This window comes from Ahaetulla prasina, chromosome 1, assembly GCF_028640845.1.
Source record: "Ahaetulla prasina isolate Xishuangbanna chromosome 1, ASM2864084v1, whole genome shotgun sequence".
NCBI classification, from domain to species: domain Eukaryota; kingdom Metazoa; phylum Chordata; class Lepidosauria; order Squamata; family Colubridae; genus Ahaetulla; species Ahaetulla prasina.
The window spans coordinates 320,676,217-320,697,901 of NC_080539.1; the positions used below are offsets into that span (position 1 = coordinate 320,676,217).

Genomic DNA, 21,685 nt, shown 5'->3' on the forward strand with positions numbered 1-21,685 from the left:
AGCACTTCCTTCTCATTTCATGCCTGGAGCAGCGGCGGCTGTACAAATAACGTCGTTTACAAAACGTAATTTTAAAATTATAATTCCAAAATCTTATTTCAAATTTATCTGGACCCGTAGTCTATTTGTAATTTTCCAAAATCAAAGTTCTAACCATTTTTTGCTGTTTGTTCAAAAAAAAATTAAGCTTTAAAATTATTATTTAAAACTTCTTTCGCTAAGGATTGAAAGAAACTCGCCCAGTGCTGAAAAAAAATGTTAACCAAAAGTTTCTAATATCTGAAAAGAGTTAACCCTATGTCCTTAAAGGTGCCGAGCATGTTTTCAGCAAAATGGATCCAGGGGTGAAATCCAGCAGGTTCTGACAGGTTCTGGAGAACCAGTAGCAGAAATTTTGAGCAGTTCGGAGAACTGGCAAATACCACCTCTGGCTGGCCCAGAATGGGTGGGGAATGGAGATTTTGCAATATCCTTCCACAGGAGTGGGTAGGGAATGGGCATTTTGCAGTATCCTTCCACTGCCACATCCACCAAGCCACGCCCACAGAAAGTAAAAAAAAAAGGATTGCACCACTGGATATATACCACACTCATCTCCCAGAGCTCTTAAACCCATTGGAGATTGCTGTTTTGCAGTGTTCTTACAAGGAGCAATTGCCTGGAGCACTTTGGGGTGATCTTCAGTCCTCTTCTTACCCGGAGAAGAAATATGAAAAGCCAGTCTCCTTGCTGAATGTTTGTTCTGCTCAGTTCTGCTGCTAAAAGTGAGACCATTTTCAGTTCACTATTTCTTTCTCGGAAGACGGAAAGAAATGTTGTTGTTTTTAGGACCTCACAGTTTAGCAGGAACTATTTCTATTTGAAATTTTAGTACTTCAATTGTAGTTAATAATAATAACACATAAAATATTATAATCTAAGAATCATCAAACTTTTTGGGCCAGAGATACAGATTTGGGGAAGGTATTATTATATTAACATCTGTTTTTCAGAAGGGGGACAGATGAAAATGACATCCTTTTACCATGTAGTCTCTGAATCACTTCAGCCTTTTTCTTAGAAAGTCAGCTATTTCCAGCCAAACACTAGCCTCAGCCATCAATTCTTACTTTCTACAAATTCCTTCAGTAGTTCTATGCAGCCTCCAGGATTCTTGGAAAAAATTGATTCATTAGCTTTATGAAATTGTTTCCCATTTGTTTATTTATAATTAAAATAATATAAAATAAAATAAGTCATGGACCTAGTCAGGTACTTAATGAAGTACTATTTGGAGAATTAAAGAAAATATCAGAAATATCAGAGTGGAAATGAACTGTACTCTCTGAGCTTGGTTGTTTTCTAATAAGCATGTCATTACCCAAAGCAGTGGTGGGTTGCTGCCAGTTCGCCCTGGATCAGGCAAACCGGTAGTTGTGGCGGCAGGAGGCTCTGCCCACCTGCCCTGATGCGTCTCTGCATGCACAGAAGCATTATGTGCGAGCATGCTCACAAGCAAACCAGTAGCGATGGGTTTTGAAACCCGCCATGGTGGGCATGGCTTGGTAGGTGTGGCAGGGGAAGGATACTGCAAAATCCCCATTTCCTCCCAATTAGCTGGGACTCGGAGGCAGAGAATAGATGGGGGTGGGGCCAGTCAGAATAATTTTACTACTGGTTCTCTGAACTACTCAGAGAACTACTATTTCCATTACTGGTTTTTTTGTTTTTGTTTTTTTGTTTACATTTATATCCCGCCCTTCTCCGAAGACTCAGGCGGCTTACAGTGTATAAGGCAATAGTCTCATTCTATTTGTATATTTTTACAAAGTCAACTTATTGCCGCCCCCAACAATCTGGGTCCTCATTTTACCTACCTTATAAAGGATGGAAGGCTGAGTCAACCTTGGGCCGGGCTTGAACCTGCAGTAATTGCAGGCTACTGTGTTCTAATAACAGGCTCTAACAGCCTGAGCTATTCCAGCCCGTTCTCCAGAACTGGTCAGAACCTGCTGAAACCACCTCTGACATAACATCATCCATGCTAGTGATCAGTGCTAGTCACAGATGAGGTTACCTAATTTCTCTAATGAAATGTCTGCAAGAAAATAACCAAGCTCAGAGATTCTTTTTTAGGAGGTAACTGGGCTTTTTTTGTTTTTTCTTTGAAGACGTTTTTGCTTCTCATTCAAGAAGCTTCCTCAGCTCTGATTGGATGGTGGGGAATGGAAGGATCCAGTCAGACCTGAAGCAGCTTCTTGGATGAGAAACATATTCAAAGAAAAAGAAAGTCCTGTTGCCTCCTAAAAAAGCACCTTTGGGACAACCTGGATGACTGAGATGACTACAGACTTCAAGGTCAGAGAGCACCAAAAACAACCCCTCTTTATTGGTAATATTGGCACTTCATATCACTTCATATTCTCTGTGTCTTTTTCAGTCATATGGGGAAAAAGTGCAATTGGCTAAATGAAAATTTGATTCTAATTATGCCGTCAATATATGGCAAACAAAAGCATTTTTCCCATCACTTCCTTGTCCTTGCCAGAGTGAGGGTTGCATTCTGAACTATAGCTGTCTCATACTGGGAATTTCCTGTGGGGCATTTCAAAAGTCAGCTAGATAGTATCACCTATTTATAAATAACTAAGTATGAGAATTTTAAAACCAAGGTAGGATTCCTGCCCTGCCCAGTGTGTGAATAACTGATTAGTATAGAATCACTGGAAAGCGGGCAAAATCTGGAGGTTCATGGGAGAATGAAAACTGAATAAAACATTTTGAAATGCAGATACAGAAGCATACAATTTAGATCAGTTCAAAGTCAAAAGGAAACTCATATCATGGATTATTTTGGGTGCCCATTGCTACAACTTTAAACCCAAGAAATAACTAGAAAATACTGTGAGATTTGACTTGAAAATTTGAAAAAAAAAACATAGGGGAAATTTCCTATCCAGAAGGAAAAAGGATGCCAGCCACAGAAAGTAGCAAAAAACCCAAGTCTTATAGTTCCTACCCTAACAACAATACCAAGTATTCTTATTTCTGCATTCTTATGCAGATGGGTAAAAAATTTCCTTCAGGTTTGGAACTCCCTATCAAGCACAAAGCTATATTCCAGATCAAGAATTCAGACAATCTAAATAGCCAATCTAAACAACTGAATTGTTGACATCTCTAAGACTCTCCCAGTCAGTGAAACTACAAGACAGAAAGCAATTGCCTAAAAAGAAAAAATTGGCAACCTCACAAGATATTTATCTGGTTATCATTACTACAATAAAAAAGAATTCCAAGAGTCATGCTACATTTATTTTTACAAGTTTCCTAGTCTATCACACTCACATTGCAAAGGAACAGCTTTGAATTATTTGCCCCAAGTCACATAGGAAGCGTGCTGACTTTCTTCTTTAACAGCCCAACATATTGGATTGTGCTTTCTTTATCTCTGGTAAATCATTCAGCAATTCAGAAGGATCATAACTGGAATTTATGTCTCATACATCTAGAGAAGACAAATTCTTTTTCAGAAGAGGAACTAGGGTGAGCCAATAAAAACATTTTCAGAATCTGCATTTGGGTTTTGATTATAAAGCGATTTTATTTAGAATCATTTATTTGGAATGTTGTTGCACTGCATTGACTGAAAAAGCAGGATCTTGTGCTATTTTACTACACAAAAGAAAATATTTCAATCCAGGACCAAGAATATATTGCCATTAAGTTACTATGATATAAGAAGCAATATACTTCATTGTGTTAAATTAATGGTCTATTTAGTTCTCTTTCCTTTCATGGATGTTGTCGAATGTAACAGTTCACAAATGTAGAGCCTTGGGAAAATTCCACCTTGTTTTCATATGAATCAGTAACAGCTGTAGATACAGGACTAATGAAGACATAATGATGCTTGCTTGTTCTTTCTTGACCAACAGTTACTATTTCCCATTCACCTGTTCCAGTTTGAGTTCACTCACACTACACAGACAGGCACACACATAGCAAATTATCTCATAGCAAATTATTGCAAGAGTTGCATGAAAAAGGTATGCCATTATACTTTTTATAAACTTATATCTCAATTTCCCACCATTTCCATCATCCTTAACATACATGTGACAATTCTCTTCCAGGTTTATTCAAACCTCAGGAAATTTATATAAGATAGGCATAATACCTGTCTTTATCTGTTCTTTTTGTTATCTGTGCTTTTTGGATAGCCAGTCTCTAAAAATGTTTTCCATAATTTGGCCACAGAACCCAATTTAAAATCTAGCAATGATCTTGTACACTTTCTTGCAATTATTAAGGTTAGTACCATATTTATTAAGGTTAGTACCGAAAATAAGACCCTGTCTTATTTATTTATTTTTTGAACCCTGAAATAAGCATTTGGCCTTATTGCCATGCGCTCAAAAGCCCAATTGGGCTTATTATCAGGAGATGTCTTATTTTGGGGAAAACAGGATATTTTTATTGGATATGCAGTTATATCTCAGGATAAAACAAGAGCTATTTCTGTATTCAGTTCAACTATCATTTTAAAGTTTACTGGAACTTACTTTTCTTTTAGGACTGATTCTGAAAGTAAAGCAGGCTGATTGCTGTTTGCTGCAAGGAGGCAAAATTACTGGGAGGCAGAGGCAGATTTCTTTTTCTTATTTTCCTCACCAAAAAAGGTAGGTGCGCCTTATAGTTAGGAGCGTCTTATACTCCAAAAAATAGGGTATTTTGCGGGAATATTCCAGAACTAATTTTCCTAGGAGAATAAAGGCCTACATGTACACTAAATTGGCAGTAACTTGAGCAGGAACCACGTTCTCTGATCTCCCTATTTCCTTGCCTGGGGCTCTGATTTCTAAAATGCTGACTTCTACAATATTATTTGACAAGGAGTTTTAGCTCTTATTTATCAAGGTTAATTTGTTGTTTTAGACATCTTTTATAGGAAGGTATTCTCCAGGTATTAATCCTGTTGGAAAACAAGACTTAAACAAGGATTGGCAAAGTGTAGCTCAAACTTTTCTTCCCTTTCATTTCTCAGTTCCCAACTGAAAGATAATATCCAGAAAATATCCAGGAGGAAGTAGTCAATTTGTCTTAATAGTTTCAGTTCTCCAAACTCCAAATATTTAAAACATAAACCAGCTGCTGTTTTCTTGTATTTCCATTTAACTCTCAATTCTGCAGAAATCAGAGTGAAATATTAGCTCAGTGTAGACAAGGAATGGACTGAGATAAACAGGTCTTCACTTGATCCTGGGGCAGTCCTCTGATGCAATTATATATTTAAAAAAAACCCTCTCCTTCAGAATGTCCTGACATATTTTCATTGGGATGTTGTCTTTACTCCTCCCTTTTTGCTCTGGCACTTCAAGTGAGCAAGCTGTTACCAGACCCCTGAATTCATCAGTCAAAATTGTAATTGCAGAGGAATGTTGAAGAGGATCTAGCATTGAAAAAGAGGCATTGTGGCACTGCCCTTGGCTGAGAAAGCAACAACTATCATCAAATGGCACACCTGGAAAGAAAGCACAGAAGAGGCTCAGCACCAAATAAACAAACACCCAAAGATATTAACATGGAAAATGGACAGCTATAACTACATTTCCTGCTCTATGTGCAAACTCTGGTTTCTGCTCTGCTGTAATAAATGCATTATAACAGAAGGCGGATATATGCTAATATCTACATTAAAAATCTAAAATGAAAACCAAGATACAGAAAATAAAATTACATTCTGCTCTATGTAAAACCTCCGTGAATTTCTCCTATTGGTTGAATTCTTCTTCAAGCTGTAAACATTAGTTTGTTATTCCAAAGTAAACTTGTAAGGAATACATTTAGGTTCAAACTTAAAATATTGTAGCACAATGTTTTTAAGTTGACAATCTCATAACAGAGTTATTTTTCCCCTTCAAAAGAACAAGGCAAAACTATTAGCCATAGAATATGGCAATTACAGGTAGTCCTTGACATACAACCACAATCTTGATCATTGAACAAAGTGATTGTTAAGTAAATAGCCCACATGACTGCTTCACTCAGTGATCACAATCCTGGCTCTTCCAGTTGTGATCATTAAGAATCATGTGACTTGTTGTGCAGATGGAGTGAAAGAACTGCCTACTGAAGGAATGGAACTCCTGGGATGTAGAAATGGAGTCCAGATTTCCCCTCCCACCTGTATATGGAAAGGAACTCCTGCACTGGGCTGGAGAAGCAAATTTCAGATCCTAAATATTCAAGCTTCATTTCTCCTGCTGGCCACATGAGTTCTCCTCTCCGTGGAAGAACATTTCTATGCTGAGCTGGAGAAACAAAAGGATTGGATCTTTGGAATATGAGCTTTGTTTCTCCAGCCAAGCACAGATCTGAGCTCCGTTCCTGCACTCTGCCACAGGCAGATCCTGAAGAATCAAGTTTCATTTCTCTAGACCAGCATTGGAATTGCCACCCCACCCCCACCCCCGTGTGTGGACATTCATTGGTTCTGCACCTTCCTTAAAACTAATTGTCTGTAAATTAAGCTATTCCCTTTTTTTGATTTGGTTGCAGGCAGAGGTGGGTTTCAGCAGGTTCTGACCAATTCTGGAGAACTGATAGCGGAAATTTTGAGTAGTTCAGAGAACGGGTAATAAAAATTCTGACTGGCCCTGCCCCCATGTATTCTCTGCCTCCCAAGTCCCAGCTGATTGGGAAGAAATGGGGATTTTGCAGTATCCTTCTCCTGGAGTGGGGTGGGAATGGAGATTTTACAGTATCCTTCCCCTGCCACGCCCACCAAGCCACACCCACCAAGTCATGCCATGCCCACTAAGCCACATGTAAAGAACCAGTAGTAAAAAAATTTGAAACCCACCACTGGTTCCAAGTGTTATTATACAACATTTGTTTAGCACCATGTTTATGCTCACTCATTCATTGGCTACTATGGCACTAAACTAATAGCCACTCATTCAGATCGTTTGACAGAAGCATTATCTAAATACCCATGAAAAAAGAAGAGCACAGAGAAGAGCAAAGAAAAGCTATGGCTATCTAGTCACACTCTTACCATCGGCCAAAAAAAAAAAAAAAATCAGAATCGGAGAATGGGGAAATGGGTGCAGCTGAATCCACACTGATGCAATGCTTATTTATAAAGATGAGATTTCCAGACCAACAAGATTTTTTTCCCCCACTGGCTTTGCATGGTCCAGAAGCCAAATCAGGTACTGATGGAAGGAAAGATAGTCTCTACTTATGACTCACACACCATAGTATTCTTTTTCCTCGCCCTGCTGTTGATACTCACATAGAGATCAATTTTTGGGTCTCTGCTTTGCCCGCTTCTTCTTGCTGCGTCCCTTGAGTCTCCTCCTCCTTTTGGAGGAAAGGTGGGGAAAAGAGTGGATGGGAGATAAGACATTGCAGAGAGTCCCAGCCTCCAGAATCTTTAGTAATGCCACTTACCTCCCTGACTTCAGGGCATCTTGTCGGGGCCTGGGGGAACAGAATTAGTCACTTTTAGCATATGGTGGTGTCTGCCACATACATATAGAGCACCTTGAAGATGTGATGCTACAGACCCAGTCAAGGGAAAGGGTAGATTCCCTAAAAGAGTCTCCCACAGCCCTTGCTCCTTAAATACAATTCATGCTACACTGCCTTTACCATCATTTATTTATTTATTTATTTATTTTGTCAAGTACATATTAGATAATATATATAAGTATAAGCATGAATTGAATACACAAAGTGAATACAATTAAAGGGAACATTAGGACAGGGACGGAAGGCACGCTGGTGCTCTTATGCATGCCCCTTACAGATCTCTTAGGAATGGGGTGAGGTCAACAGTAGACAGTCTTAGGTTAAAGTTTTGGGATGAGACCACAGAGTCTGGTAATGCATTCCTGGCATTAACAACTCTGTTACTTAAGTCATATTTTCTGCAATCGAGTTTGGAGCGGTTTACTTTAAGTTTGTATCTATTGTGTGCTCGTGTATTGTTGTGTATTGTTGTGGTTGATGCATGCTGGTGTATTGTTGTGGTTGAATCATGCTGGCTACATGCCAGATGATTCAGAAATCTCCAGCAACTTTGATAATGACAACAGTGAACAGAAAGGCTGAAATCTAGAGCAGAAATGGGGAAGCTTTTGACATTTTCTAAGAAGATCAGACCTACAATAAGAACATATCGCTCAAGAAGGCAGTGTCTGGATTTTCTGGTTTTTACTGGGGTTCTTTTTATCAACTTCTGTTCAATCTTCTTAAGCCTTCTCTTGCAATGAGAAAGAGAAAGTCCTGTTTATTTTCAACAAGAGTAATTAGAGAAGGCTCTAAGGGGTCCACCCCCCCCTCCCAAAGCCTCAAGTATAACAAGGCTTTGTTTGTTCAGCCCGCTTCAGAGTAATAAATGAAGTGTGAGATGACATGTCTGGAGCCGGATATGTCAGATTTACAATGGGTCTTCCAGGAATCCCAACAAATGCCACTCTGCAAAGAATTGGCTTATATAGGAAGATTATATCTTCATAAGAAATTCAAAGGTGTTGGAGGGAGGAAGTTTCAAAAAGAGACTTTTTGTTAAAGAGGCAAAGACGGCACATAGCATGATCATCAGAGGACAAGAAGAATTAATAGTGCATATCAGTACCCATATATTACTAGGAGTTCATCCATTCTGGGTAATTCTAGAGCCGTGCTTCACAACTTCCATAACTTTAAGATGTGTGAACTTCAACTCCCCATAGCTGGCTAAGGAATTATGGGAGTTGAAGTCCACACATCTTAAAGTTGCAAGTTGAGAAACACTGTTCTAGAGGTTTGATTAACTTGATGCATAATCATTTTTGAATGCCAGAACATGAGCAAGACACAAGCTGTTCCTTCCTTCCTTCCTTTAGCAAAGATGAGATATCTGTAAAAGTCCCAAATGTCATGGAGAACAGCTGAATTGGAACAGCTGCTACCTCTACCATATTTCATCACACGGTGTCCAGCTTATTAAGCAATAAACATGCATGATAATTGCAGGACTGTCTACATGCTGATCCTCTACTAGAACACAGAAAATACACAGAATGTAGCACTTGGTACTGAATTCAGTTCCTGAAAACTTTGCCTTAATTCTTTTTTTAGTTTGTTTTTTTTAAAAAGCCACATTCCTAAACTGTTTAGCAGAATTATGAAAACTTTTTTATCCAATTCGGATTAATTTTGTTTGCACTCTAAACTCTAATGACTTTAAGGAATGGCAGAGTAAGATTTAATGATCCTGCCAGGCTTAGTTCCAATGAAACCAGCAAAATCTTCTTTCTGAAATATCATATAAAGACCAACTGAGAATAGCATATTTGGGCTCATATTTGGGCACACTTTGATCTCTCGGAAATCTTAATTTATTCTTACAACTACTGATTTGGATATGGAAAAAACAAAATTAGGTTTTGAAGAACCCAATGAAAATATATTCCTTTTAATACAGAGGATGAAATATGGTGGGGATTGGTAAATCTTATTAACATGATATCAGCCAAAACACTGCCCCAGTTAGAATAACTATGAGCAGAATTTGTTACAGAACACTGATGTATATCTGGGTGATCTATAATAAACCTGAAGTCAGGTTTTCCGACTCTAAATTAGTTAACACTAATAATACAAAAGTTTCTTTTTTCTTTCTCTTACACCATGATTATGGAAAAAGCATCTCTAATGGAAAACCTGATGTTTGTATGAACGGAGAGATAAACTTGATACCGGTGCTAATCACAAAACCATATATGTGTTTTTAAATTTATAGCAGTTATCTGCACAGCTTCAGTTGCTGGAGCTGTGTTCCAAAACTTGACCCTGTGAATCTAAAGTCTGCCATTCTCTAACACAATTCATGTGCATTCATGTGCATAATGTCATGTGACATCAACAGGAAGTCTGAAGTACCAGTTTCTGAAATATAATAGCAAAGACCTCGACAAAGAGGCAGATTCTCAAGAAGGGTTTATTAAAAGCCTGCTTTCCCTTGTTCCCTAATTTGGACACTGTGACGCACCAGATGCACTTACCAAAAGCCACAGCAAAGTTGCTCACCTGCATTCACATTTCCTGTGTTCAGTAAATGACAACTCTACGAAGGGCAACTGATTCTCTGGGTTGATCTTCTTGAGCTGAAAGGGTAAAATCTAAGTAATTTGTTGAACATCTTTATCTCTTTTCACTTCTCCTACTTGGCCAAAGAGTGGTTTTTTAAAAGTATGACTCTGTTCCCCAGAGCCATAGATTAACAAAGAACAATGTGTTTTTCTAATTCACATGAAGGGAAGGTTTCTTGGCCACCTGTATCTATTGGCCAGACAAGACAACATGTTAAAAAACAATTTATGCATGTAAATAGTGGTATGCTGAGAAATATTTAATAACTGGCTCCATTGGCTCCCACTGCTACCATTCCACCATGGAACAGCTGATTCACACACAAGGCATCAAGGCTCAGCTCTGCTCTTATCCCATAAAATTACAGAATAATCAGCTCTCACAAGCCAGTGAGAACTGGCTCCAGCACACCATTACAAGTACTCCATTACATATGGAGCCATGTGATGTATCTGAGCTTCATTTTAAAAAATAACAACCCATGAGGAACAATAATAAGCAGTATTTGGGCAATGTGGGGAGAGTTGTTTTTAACTTTTTTTCATGCTGTTTTCCAATGGGGCAAATAGTTATTTAGCTAAATATCGGATAACCCCTTCTAGGCAAGTAGCAGACTCGGGGAAAGCAATTCTTACCCATAAGGCAGATATGACTCGCCACATCTCCACACCTTCTACAGGCAGTCCTCACTCACCAACTGCCTTGTTTAGTAACTGTTCAAAGTTACAGCGATTGGGAGAAAAAAACCACTGCCAATCCTTGCATTTATGTCTGTTGCATAGTCCTGCGGTCACGTGATTGCTACTCAAGTGCTTTGTGACTTGTGTGCATTTACGCCTGTTGCAGCAATCCATGATCACATGATCATCATTTGCCAGCTTCGCAACTGGCTTTCAACAAGCAGAATTAATGCAAAACACAGAAGTGAAGTTATAAGTCGTGGCCATCTGATCTCTCCCTGGAGGACTGCTGCTCTTAATGAGAGAACTGCTGATCTCAATTGTAGTTGGGAAGCAAGGATTACCTACGTTGTCCCAATTTTATATAAACAGACACACAAATCCTTAAAATAAAAAAAAATACTGTACAAATTCATACATAAATGTAAATGTGTCATCCAGTCTGGTTCTAAGGCAATTCCTTCATCTGACTCCATGGCAGAACTGCCTTTATGGTCTTTTAAAACAACGTGGTCAGCAATCTTAAAATGTGTGGACTTCATCTCCCAGAATTCCCCAGGCAGCATACTAGCTGAGGAATTCTGGGAACTGAAGTATGCCATCGAACTGTCCTACACAATGGAACTGTAGAGTTTTGAAAAGATGGGAAAATAATATACAGCTTTTAACCAAAATATTAAGAACAGTTCCAGTTCTATGGAACCTCAGCAGTGAACATTAGCTTCTTGGGAGCAAACTCTGAATTGCATTTCCATGAAACAAACAAGCACTGACAGCTAACTGCAGAGAAAGTGAGGAAGTGACCCTGTGCTCCAGGATAAATGGAACTATAGTATTCTCACTTACCTCCATAGTGACATTGGCCATTTCCACTGGGACACATTGCAGTGCCTCATCTCTACAACATCCACAGCAGCGACGCAAAGAAACACAGGACGGTTTGAACACGTGCTCCACTTCATGTGGATATTCTGATACAACACTGACCAGTTTCTCCAAGGGCTGGCAGGAGCTGCGATTCCAAACATCAAAAAAGGATACCACTAAAAAAGAAAAGAAGTATAAAAGTGAAGTATTTAGTTCCCAGTTTTTTCATATATCCATTGTAGAAAATGCACGTAGGAAGCCATTGTATCTCTCTCTTGTATGTTTGTCAGACTGCATTAGAATATTGTGTCCAGTCCTGGGTACATTTTAGGAAAGATTTTGACAAGCTGGAGTGTCTCCAGAGGACACCAATCCAAAAGGCAGGGAATCTGGAAGGAAAAAATCTTTGGAGAACATCTGGAGGCGGTGCGTAGGTGTAGGCTGGAGAAAAGACTGTGGGGAGACTTGATAACTGCTTCAAATGTGTAAAGAACTATTATGGAGAAGATGGGACAGAATTTTTCAGGGTTGTTCCAAAGAAGGAAACAAAAATAATAGGCTTAAATTACATGGGTGTAGGTTTTAGTCAAACATCTGGAAAAACATTCAATTGGCAAGAGCTGTGCAAAAGACTTCCTTCAGAGATGGTAGGGTCTTCATTGCTGAAAAGCTTTAAACAGAGGCTGGAGAGTCACCTGCCAGGAATACTATAGATTCCTGCACTTTGCAGGGAATTAAAAAAGATGTTCTCCAACATCCCTTCCATCTTATGACTCTAGGAAGTTGCCTTGCCTCTGTTTTAGCACTATCTCCCTTGAGGCTAGCAAAACATCACTTATGAGTGCTAGGGATCCAATCAGTGGTGGGTTGCCCCCGGTTCGGACCAGTTCTATACAACTGGTAGTAAAACCGGAGGGAGGCTCCGCCCACTGACCCAAACGTCATCAAAAATTTTCTGCACATGCGCAAAAGAGCACGCGCACGCGGGCACGACACAAACGGGTAGTAAAGGTAAGTAGAACCCACCCCTGGATCCAATGTCCCTTAAAAATGATGCCTACAATCCCACAGGTTAAATTGTAATTGTTTTGATAGTCCAATCAAAATTCCTCCAAAAATGGAGGAAATATTGAAAAATTTCAGAGCTTTTATGAGATTTCACTCCCTGAACTCACCCAACATACTTTTTTTTGAAGGGCAAGAATCATTACTCATTGCACAATGATGTCTGCCAAGTAAAAAAAAAATACTGGATTTTCATCTGCTGAATAGCCATGGTCCTTCAAGATGTTGAATAAAGGTATTTTCCATTAATACTTTGAACCTTAATCATTTAACTGGAAATTGTGGACTAAAACAAGATCAGTTATATTAAAAATAACAGTAAACTGATTCTTTGCAGTTAGCAAGATTAAAAAAATACACAAACAGTTTGCTGGGAATGTGAAAATTATTGGAATTGTGGAAAACGGGGAAAAATCTTGCACTGTGTTCATATTGCTTTTCCCCAAAGAAAATGCTAGTTAAACCACAGTGTTTTCCCTTCTTTATTAAATCAATTTCTACAGATTTCAAATATTTCAGACCTTATAATCTAAATAAACAAAGTAGTAATTGAAAAAGGGAAAGGAAAAACTTGGAGTGGAACATGAGAAGTTACAATCAAGAGTGAAGAGATTCTCAAAAAGGGTGGAGGGTTTTTAAAAGAAATCCAAAGGGTAGCATCAGAGCACATAAACAGCCTCCAAGGCGCTTCCCATTATAGATTAGACAGACAGACAGAAATATATAGTCCAAAAATCCACCTATAAGAGAAGGTCATGCTTCATATGTTTCATACTCACCTGCTCTATCAGTTGTGCTGTTCTGAAGAATCACCTCTTTCTTCTGGGAATAGAAGGGAAAAGGGGGAAAGGTCATTTTCCCAATACATTCCAGACACAGAAAGGGAGAAAGGCTGACATAATAGAACAGAATAGAATAGAATTTTTATTGGCCAAGTGTGATTGGACACACAAGGAATTTGTCTTGGTGCATATGCTCTCAGTGTACATAAAAGAAAAGATACCTTCATCAAGGTACAACTTTTACAACACAAATGATGGTCAATATATCAATATAAATCATAAGGATTACCAGCAACAAAGTTGCAGTCATACAGTCATAAGTGGAAAGAAATTGGTGATGGGAACGATGAGAAGATTAATAGTATATATAGTATGCCCCATAACCCTTCTCCAAGATGTTTGGGAACTGTAACAACTAGACTTTTAATTACAAATGATTTACAGCTGAGAATCCTGGGAGTAGCAAACTCGGTGTCTACAAAACTGAATTCAGAGATATGTGACAATCTTGTTATTTCATTAAACAAATGATAAGACAAGGGAAGCGTCTGCTAACTTCATCTCAGGGTTTGCTAGAGTTCAAACATTCATTCATCCATTAACAACAAGAGAAGTCTGTCTATGGTTTGGTAAAAGATCTAAAAGTAAAGACAATGCCTTCCGAAGCTCTAGTAAGCTCATTCCTGCAGAAAATAAGGGTAGGAAAAATGATCCTTGTCATACTCTTTTTACTTACTTTTATGTTTTTCCTGTTGAGAAGGAATTCATCCTAACAGAAAACATTTATCTGAATGCTGGCAATGGATCTTCAAAAAAGGATTCATTCGACCCACAGGCTGAGTCCCAACATACCCAGTGAAAATTGCTTTTTAACATATTATCAAGATCTGAGAAAAAGGGTCCTAGACATTTCTAGGATAGATGCAAGAGGGTTTCTGAAACTGTACCTCCCACTCTAAAATCAATTCTTTCTACCTTCAGAATGGAAGATTTAAAATACTCTACTGCAGTGATGGTGAACTTTTTGGGCACCAAGTGCCCAAACCGGAATGCTTGTGCATGTATATGCGTGTGCATGCATTGGAGTGCCGAAAATCCAAAGACCAGCTGGCTGGCGCCTGCATGCCTGTTTTTTGGGTCATTTTCTGGGCCATTTTCAGCGCCTGCAAAGACCAGCTGGCCAGCATGCAGGTGCAGAAGAGCAACTGTCGATGGTGCGCGTGCCAACAGAGAGGGCTCTGCATGCCACCTCTGGCACGTGCCATAGGTTCACCATCACGGCTCTATGGGTTTATTGGATGCCTTTTGGTGATTAGTTAAAATAGTTAAAATATGGATGGGAGATGGTAGCAAAAGTTGCCAGGCCAGATCACCCTGATTTATTTATACTTATTTTGGAAAAGTTATATAGCCGCCTACTCACTCACGGCGACTCTAGGCTGCTTACAGAAAATAAAACAAATTATAAAAAATAAATAAATAAATAAAATAATAACCACCCACCGCCCCCTCCTTGGTGGCAACACATACTCATATCAGTGATTTAAGGGGCTCCATCCCACTCTGGGTTCCCCAGGCCCACTGGGAAAACCACATCTTTAGAGCCTTCCAAAAGAGTGTTAGAGTAGGGGCCAGTCTAATTTCTGGAAGAATGATGTTCCAGAGGCAGGGAACCACCACGATGAAAGTCCTTCTTCTGGGTCCCGCCAGGTGTGTACCTCCTTAGGGTCAGGACCAACAACATTCCTTGACTCCCCACTCCAGTGGGTTGGGTGGATGTGACCAGCAAGAGACGATCCCTCAGATAACCTGATCCCAAGCCACGAAGAGCTTTAAAGGTGATAACCAGCACCTTGAATTGCACCCGTAAGCAAATTGGCAACCAATGCAGCTCCCACAGGAGTGGTGACACATATGCACACTAAGGTCTGCACAAAACCATGCAGGCCACTGCATTTTGAACCAACTGGAGCTTCTGGATGCTTTTCAAAAGTAGAGTGTGTTGCAATAGTCAAGATGTACAGCAGAATTCTACTTGTGTTTGTAATCTGATTGAATATTCTAAAACTATTTACTTTCTCAAATGTGATGAAGGGTGCTGTTCCCTTGCCAGAATAGAAATAAGTTTTAACTATTAGTCAGATTTATTTCTGTGTGTGAAGTTGTCCTTTCATGAGAAATAACACAATGTCTTGAGTTAGCCCTGGCATATACATACATAGAAGAGAAAATTACTACCCAATCAAATATAGAAGAAAACTTTTAGATTCAGCATCTGCCATGTCTAAGTCACCTTGCTATGATTGGTGTTATCCTATCTTGCAGTTCCCAACTTTGTATTAGAAACACAAGGTGTCAGTCTAACACACAGTTTCCAATGTCTGACCATTATAACATTTATATAAGGTGGAGGAAGATTTGAAGAGTCCTTAATGATTAAATGGAATGGGGGAAAAAGAAGAGAAAGGGACAAAATAGAATTAAATGCTAGAGATGAGGCTTGGTAGTCCTAAAATTAGGCATGAAAATAACAATATGAAAAGAGTATGCTAAAAGAAAAACATACTTTGGATAAGCCTCTACATACAGAAAGATGAATTTTTCCCAATTTTTATTCAGTCAGTTAGTTAATTTGATTGTTATTACTTTGAAGTAACTCATACTAATTCATAACAATGTTCACTAAGAAATGCTTGCATGAGCACAAATACAGCTGTATAGAGTTGAAGTTTAATAATTTGATGCCCTGCCCTGCATAAAAATGATCAGTCATTTACAGTAAATAACCAAGGTTGACAGAAATAATCCATCAATACCTGTTTTATATACATTATATTGTTTTAGTCTGAGAATAAATCTGTAGATTGTTTGTATATATTAAGTAGCACTCTGGATGGGCTAGCCATCCAATATTCCTACATTTGAAAGTTTCTGCAGTCAACTAAAGTCTGACCCAATGAATGATTGTACTGCGCTACTAAAATCTAATCTTCCTACTAGCTAATACCTGATACTACTTTTAGCACATGGGCTGAATTTATTCCAAACCTGACTCAGAAACTAATGGATTTTTTCGCAATCTGATGGTGTCCAGATGCATTAGATTACAATCTCCATGTTCTCAGTCTCTGTGACCAGGCCGGCTGGAATGTTGGAAACTGTAGTCTAACACCAGAGAGGGTGTTGAGCTGAAGAAAGCCAATCTAGTGTCAAAGAGCAGACCAAGGGCAGAAGGCGACCACTAACAATCATTTAAGTGGTGCAGATGAGCCATTCCATCAGTTCTGCAGAAAAACAGCCACCTCTTCTTTCTCAACTGCATTCAGCTCAACATTAAGCAAATCAATTTTCTTAATTTTGCTTTTTCCCCTTCTTTCCTACCCTTTTCACTTTGAAAAAAGTTTTATTTTTTTTTATCATATCTACTAGATCAGGGGTCTCCAATGTTGGCAACTTTAAGACTTGTGGACTTCAAGTTGAAGTCCACAAGTCTTAAAGTTGCCAACATTGGAGACCCCTGTACTAGATAGTAAAGCTATGAATAACCCCCCCCCACACACACACACTCTTCACTCACATAACCCCCTTTTATTTTTAGAGTACTTTTTTTATTTTATTTTGTCACAACAGTATATACAATCATCAACATAAACAATAACCCATCATGAGAGAAAAAGTATATATAAGTAAAAGTATAAATAAAAGTATGCATATAATACTATAATGAAGAAAACAATAGGACATGAATGGTAGGCACTTTTGTGTTCTTATGCATGCCCCTTACTTCTTCCAAATCATTTGGGAAGCATACACCAGCCTATTCCAGAAAACTCTTTACCCTGTGGTGCTTTTAGCCAGACTGTTCTTGACCTCAGTGACCTCACTACACAGGACTCCCCTGGCTCCGATTGTCTGTGTGTGGACATAACAACTTTACAGATGAGTTAAAAAGAGATACTTGGGGAGATAGCAAAGCATTAACTGCAGAATTGAGATAACTGAATTTCTCTCTTGCCAAAGCTTGACAAACCTAAATAAAAAGAGAAAACGTAGTTCTCAACTTCTCAAAAGTTCGGTGCAGTAACATGGTCTTCCAATTATTGTATGGGTCTGGATCCTGCATTTCACTCATAAGAAACTGTAGAGGAGGTTGGAAAATAAAGCGTATCATGCTGTATGTCAGGCTGTATGTCAGAATGATAGGGGCAATTAAAGAATGTTAACAAAACACTACTGAATTTAAACTTGATATTTGGTTCTTCATCAAGTTGTCCCCATATCTATAATCAAAATTACTGTATCAATGTTTTCTAAATTGAAAGTTGTGTTGGGAATTCCCTTCACCACCTTTATCCAAGCTGGGGAGATTCTACATCCTGTTCTACCACATCAAGAGTTTTATCCAAGTCCTCATTTCTGCTCTTCAGTGCTCAAGTTCTACTTGCAGCTTCTGGGCACGTGGGGATCTTTATCCTTCTTCTACTAACTAAATACTTCTAACCACCTCCTACACAACTAGGCTTTCAGGTCAGATGACTTAAAGCTACGCCCAGGATGATGGGGAGTTGAATTTGTGTCTTGGATGTTCCGCTCCTCATCTGTGAAACACTTGGCCATGTAGCTCCTAACAATTCTGGGACCTGAGCAAAAACCCCTCCGAGGTCCGTTCCCGTTTGGTTCTTCTCGTTTTAGTAAAGAAAGACAGCGCCGACCGCCAGGGATTTTTCGCTCCATCTTCTCCAGAAAAGCAGGGGACACAATCACAAGCCCCTATCCCCTAGATGAAGGAGAATGACAAGGGAGAGGAGCGGATCCGGGCATCGCACGCCCAGCATTGGGACGCGGAATAGCACCCACATCCCCAAATCCGGACAGATCTAACCCGCCAGAGATCGGGAACGATTGATTAGTCAATTCCGAAGTTCACCTCACCTGCGCGCCCACCACATGCAGAGCAAGAGCTACCAGGAAACCTGGGAAAAGTTGCATCGCGGCCGCCAGCTCCTTCCACGACTGACATCCACGATCGATCAAAATAGACTCTATCCCTGCCGGCTTTGCGAAGTCAAGGCGTCGAGCTTCCCGGGTCCTCCGCGCCGCTGCCGCGAAAAAGGAGCCTCCCGCGTCTCTGAATCAGGTACGAATCCCGCGCGCCGAGCGAGGAGACGCTTCCAAGAGCCCGCCGCTCGCCTCGCTCCGCCCGAGGCTGCAGCGACTGGGGAGAGCGAGAGCGCGGGTCGCTCCTGTCGCCCCAGGCAGGGCCATGTGAAGGCTGGCCGCCTTCCTGCTCCTCCCACGGCCCCTGGCACTCCGCCCTCGCTCCCTGCCCTGAGGCTGCAGCCCCGGGGATTTCTGGCGGGCGTTTCCGGTGGCCCGCCGGGATCGTTCGGCTGACTTAGCGGACGCGTCGTAAGAGGACTCTGTTGCGGGAAAGTCCGAGTGGCTCAGCCGGGGAGGTCCAGGGTTATTGAGTAACGCCTGCCTGTTCCGAGAGACGCTCCGGCCGCAGGGCGCCGAGAGTGTTTTTTCTTTTGAGCGTGAAATATAGCCTGATGAGTTACCAGGGAATTCCTGCTTGCCATTTATTGATTTTTCACCTTCCCCTACCTTCCTTCCCCATGAGAGGTTCTTAGGGCAGAAGCCTTTTTGATGGCTGAGGTGGAGAAGTAGTAGTGTCTATTCAAACCCAGACACACCCCGTGTGGAAGTGCATGTTATCTTATTAATCAAAGCACTTTTTCCAGAATAGAATATAAAATAGAATAGAATAGAATAGAATAAAAATACTTTTCAACTGTCTCTCTTTGTCCCTGATAGAAGAAAATTAAAAGGTAACAAAATAAATAATCACCATTTCCTGATATTTCAAGAGAGCTAAAATCTAAGCCCAAGTGGCTAGATTGGCCCTAACCCTCACATCTTGGACATAAACTGTTTGAACTCCTACCCTCAAAACAACACTATAAAGCACTGCACACCAGAACAGCTAGACACAAGAACAGTTTCTTTCCAAACGCCATCACTCTGCTAAAGAAATAAACAACACTGTCAAACTATTTACTAAGTCTGCACTACTATTAATCTCATCATTCCCACCACCCATCTCCTTCCACTTATGACTGTATGACTGTAACCTTGTTGCTTGTATCCTTACAATTTATTGTTTCCTGATTGCCTATTTGTACCCTATGACTATCATTAAGGGTTGTACCTTATGATTCTTGATGAACCTATCTTTTCTTTTATGTATGCTGAGAGCATATGCACCAAGACAAATTCCTTATGTGTTCAATCACACTTGGCCAATAAAAAATTCTATTCTATTCTATTCTGTTCTGTTTTATGTTCTGGCTGTCTCTGCTAAGCAGAGGAGGAGGAGGAGGATACAGTAGGTTAGAAAATACTGTAGAACACAAAGTATCATCCTTCAATTAATACTGAGACTTAACAGGAGAGTGAAAGCATCAAGCAGAACAAAAGCAATGAACTTCATTTAAATAAGTGGGTGAATTAAAATGGTCTCAGAACAACAAGAACATCAACTAAGCAGGTCTTGGTAGGAAAAGACCCTCTTGTTTAAAGATACATTACTTACCAATCATGGTGCTTGGAAAAGCACTTTCTTAGAAGATTTTAATGTGTGGATGTGAGCCAGAGGCACTCTTCAAAATCTGTAACGGGATGCCTTTGAGAGTGGAAAACAAGGATGGCACTTCGGTGTGCAGCATTAGATTAATCCCACCCTTCTTTAGATTTGTCTATAGAAAGCTTTCATTAGAAAATGGCAACTAATTTGGCATATGGGCAAACAGCCTAAAACTTATTTCAACATTTGCACTGTATGGTTTACACTTAAGTATTTGCAAAGGAGGATCAGAGTTGCACACATTAGTTTTGTCATGGCTACCTGTAAAGGCCTTCCTTATCTATGCGTGACCTTGACAGTCCCAGGCACTGTTCTTTAGATAGTCCATCTTAAGAGAGTTCAAACATCCTTCATTTCAAACACAGAAGTGACATAACATGCACACTGTATAAATATTGGGTGAGTAGTTAATTGTCCACATTTTAAATACATGTAATTGTTGTATTCCATATTTTGTATTTTATTTTCTATAGTTCTATATTTAGTTGTATATTTTTTTACTTTTTTTAATTTTAATGAAATTTACCCTGGATGTTTGAATTGGTCGTATGGTTTTACTCAATGCTGTGAAACAGTAAGTATGCTGCTTAGACAGTGTCTTGGTGGTAAATGATAGACAGATGTAAATATGAATTCATATGTATAATATCAGAATATGTATACAGAATGTCAGAATCAACCTATTCAGGGTTGAACTGTGGAGTTCTATGGTCTCTGAGCGTGTTGTCTTTTTCAGACATTTCATTACCCAGCTAGGTAACGTCATGAGTAGAAGTGAGTGTGGGGTTTGCTGCCTGTTTATAAATATAATTTCTCCCGAATGGGGCAGAATCTTGACTGGCCCAAAAATCAGGTTCATTGCATGCATGTAAAGGCTTCTTGTATTTGCCAAACCTAATAAGCATTGGCATCCATGGGAAGTTTTTTTTAAAAATCAGAATGATAGGCATGACTGTATAGAATTCCTGTCCCTTTTAACAAGCATCAACATGGCACACACATTGATGCAGCATTCAATGGAGTATCGACACCTCCACTTGATTTCTTTTATCTAAACAGCGCCGATTGTAAGCATCAAACTTTTCTTCATTTTGCATCCTGTAGTATAATCATAGAGTGACTGTTTAGACAGATTTTTGGTTTGAAGCAATTAGGTTTCTTTGGCATGTCATTGTTTTTTGCACTATTGCTTCTTACAGCCTTCTAAATGTTTATTGTGACTTAACTTATATATTATCATTTGGATTTTATTTCTTTGAAAGCTGTGTTGGAGGCATTTGCTGTAAAAATAATATTTAAATACAGTGAGAAAAAAAGTAATTCTAGTTTCTGCTTCGAGGAAGTAGTGTATAATGTTCAGGACATTCTTAATTTACCAGAACATTTTGAAACTTGGGTAGAAAATGCTGAATAATGGACCAGCGATCTGAGTCAAAATAAACCAATTCTTATTTCTAATTAAATGTAAGATTTGGATTTAATGTTTGCCAGCTGCCTTGAGAACTTGCCAGAGTAGAAAG

The 21,685-nt window shown here is 39.5% G+C and overlaps 2 protein-coding genes and 1 long non-coding RNA gene across 5 annotated transcripts in view; 1 reads left to right on the forward strand and 2 right to left on the reverse strand.

Moving 5' to 3' along the window:
• RPS6KL1 (ribosomal protein S6 kinase like 1) overlaps positions 1–3,520 on the reverse strand; it is a 22,007-nt gene extending 18,487 nt beyond the window's left edge. Inside the window, exons 1-2 of the mRNA XM_058162365.1 lie at positions 3,328–3,520; positions 1,025–1,152 (exon numbers count right to left, since the gene is read on the reverse strand). The gene's annotated coding sequence lies outside the window, so the exon portion shown is untranslated. The remainder of the gene's footprint in view (positions 1–1,024; positions 1,153–3,327) is intronic.
• The window catches only part of LOC131187766 (uncharacterized), a 5,383-nt gene extending 722 nt beyond the window's left edge, over positions 1–4,661 (forward strand). Inside the window, exons 2-4 of one of the 2 annotated variants that reach the window (XR_009152620.1) lie at positions 3–65; positions 3,447–3,525; positions 4,556–4,661. This is a non-coding gene — a long non-coding RNA (uncharacterized LOC131187766). The remainder of the gene's footprint in view (positions 1–2; positions 66–3,446; positions 3,526–4,555) is intronic. The other variant, XR_009152621.1, reaches the window with a different exon arrangement.
• On the reverse strand, positions 3,540–18,979 carry PGF (placental growth factor). Of its 2 annotated transcripts, XM_058162367.1 has the most exons (7): positions 18,452–18,940; positions 13,517–13,559; positions 11,652–11,848; positions 10,063–10,139; positions 7,438–7,467; positions 7,280–7,347; positions 3,540–5,503 (listed from the first exon to the last, which is right to left on the reverse strand). In XM_058162367.1, exons 1-6 carry the CDS (start codon positions 18,506–18,508, stop codon positions 7,287–7,289), a joined length of 465 nt encoding a protein of 154 aa, XP_058018350.1. In that variant the 5' UTR covers positions 18,509–18,940; the 3' UTR covers positions 3,540–5,503; positions 7,280–7,286. The 2 variants fall into 2 exon arrangements, with proteins under 2 accessions (XP_058018350.1, XP_058018351.1); XM_058162368.1 differs by lacking the exon at positions 7,280–7,347 and having other exon boundaries at positions 18,452–18,979.
• Between the last annotated feature and the right edge of the window lie 2,706 nt (positions 18,980–21,685).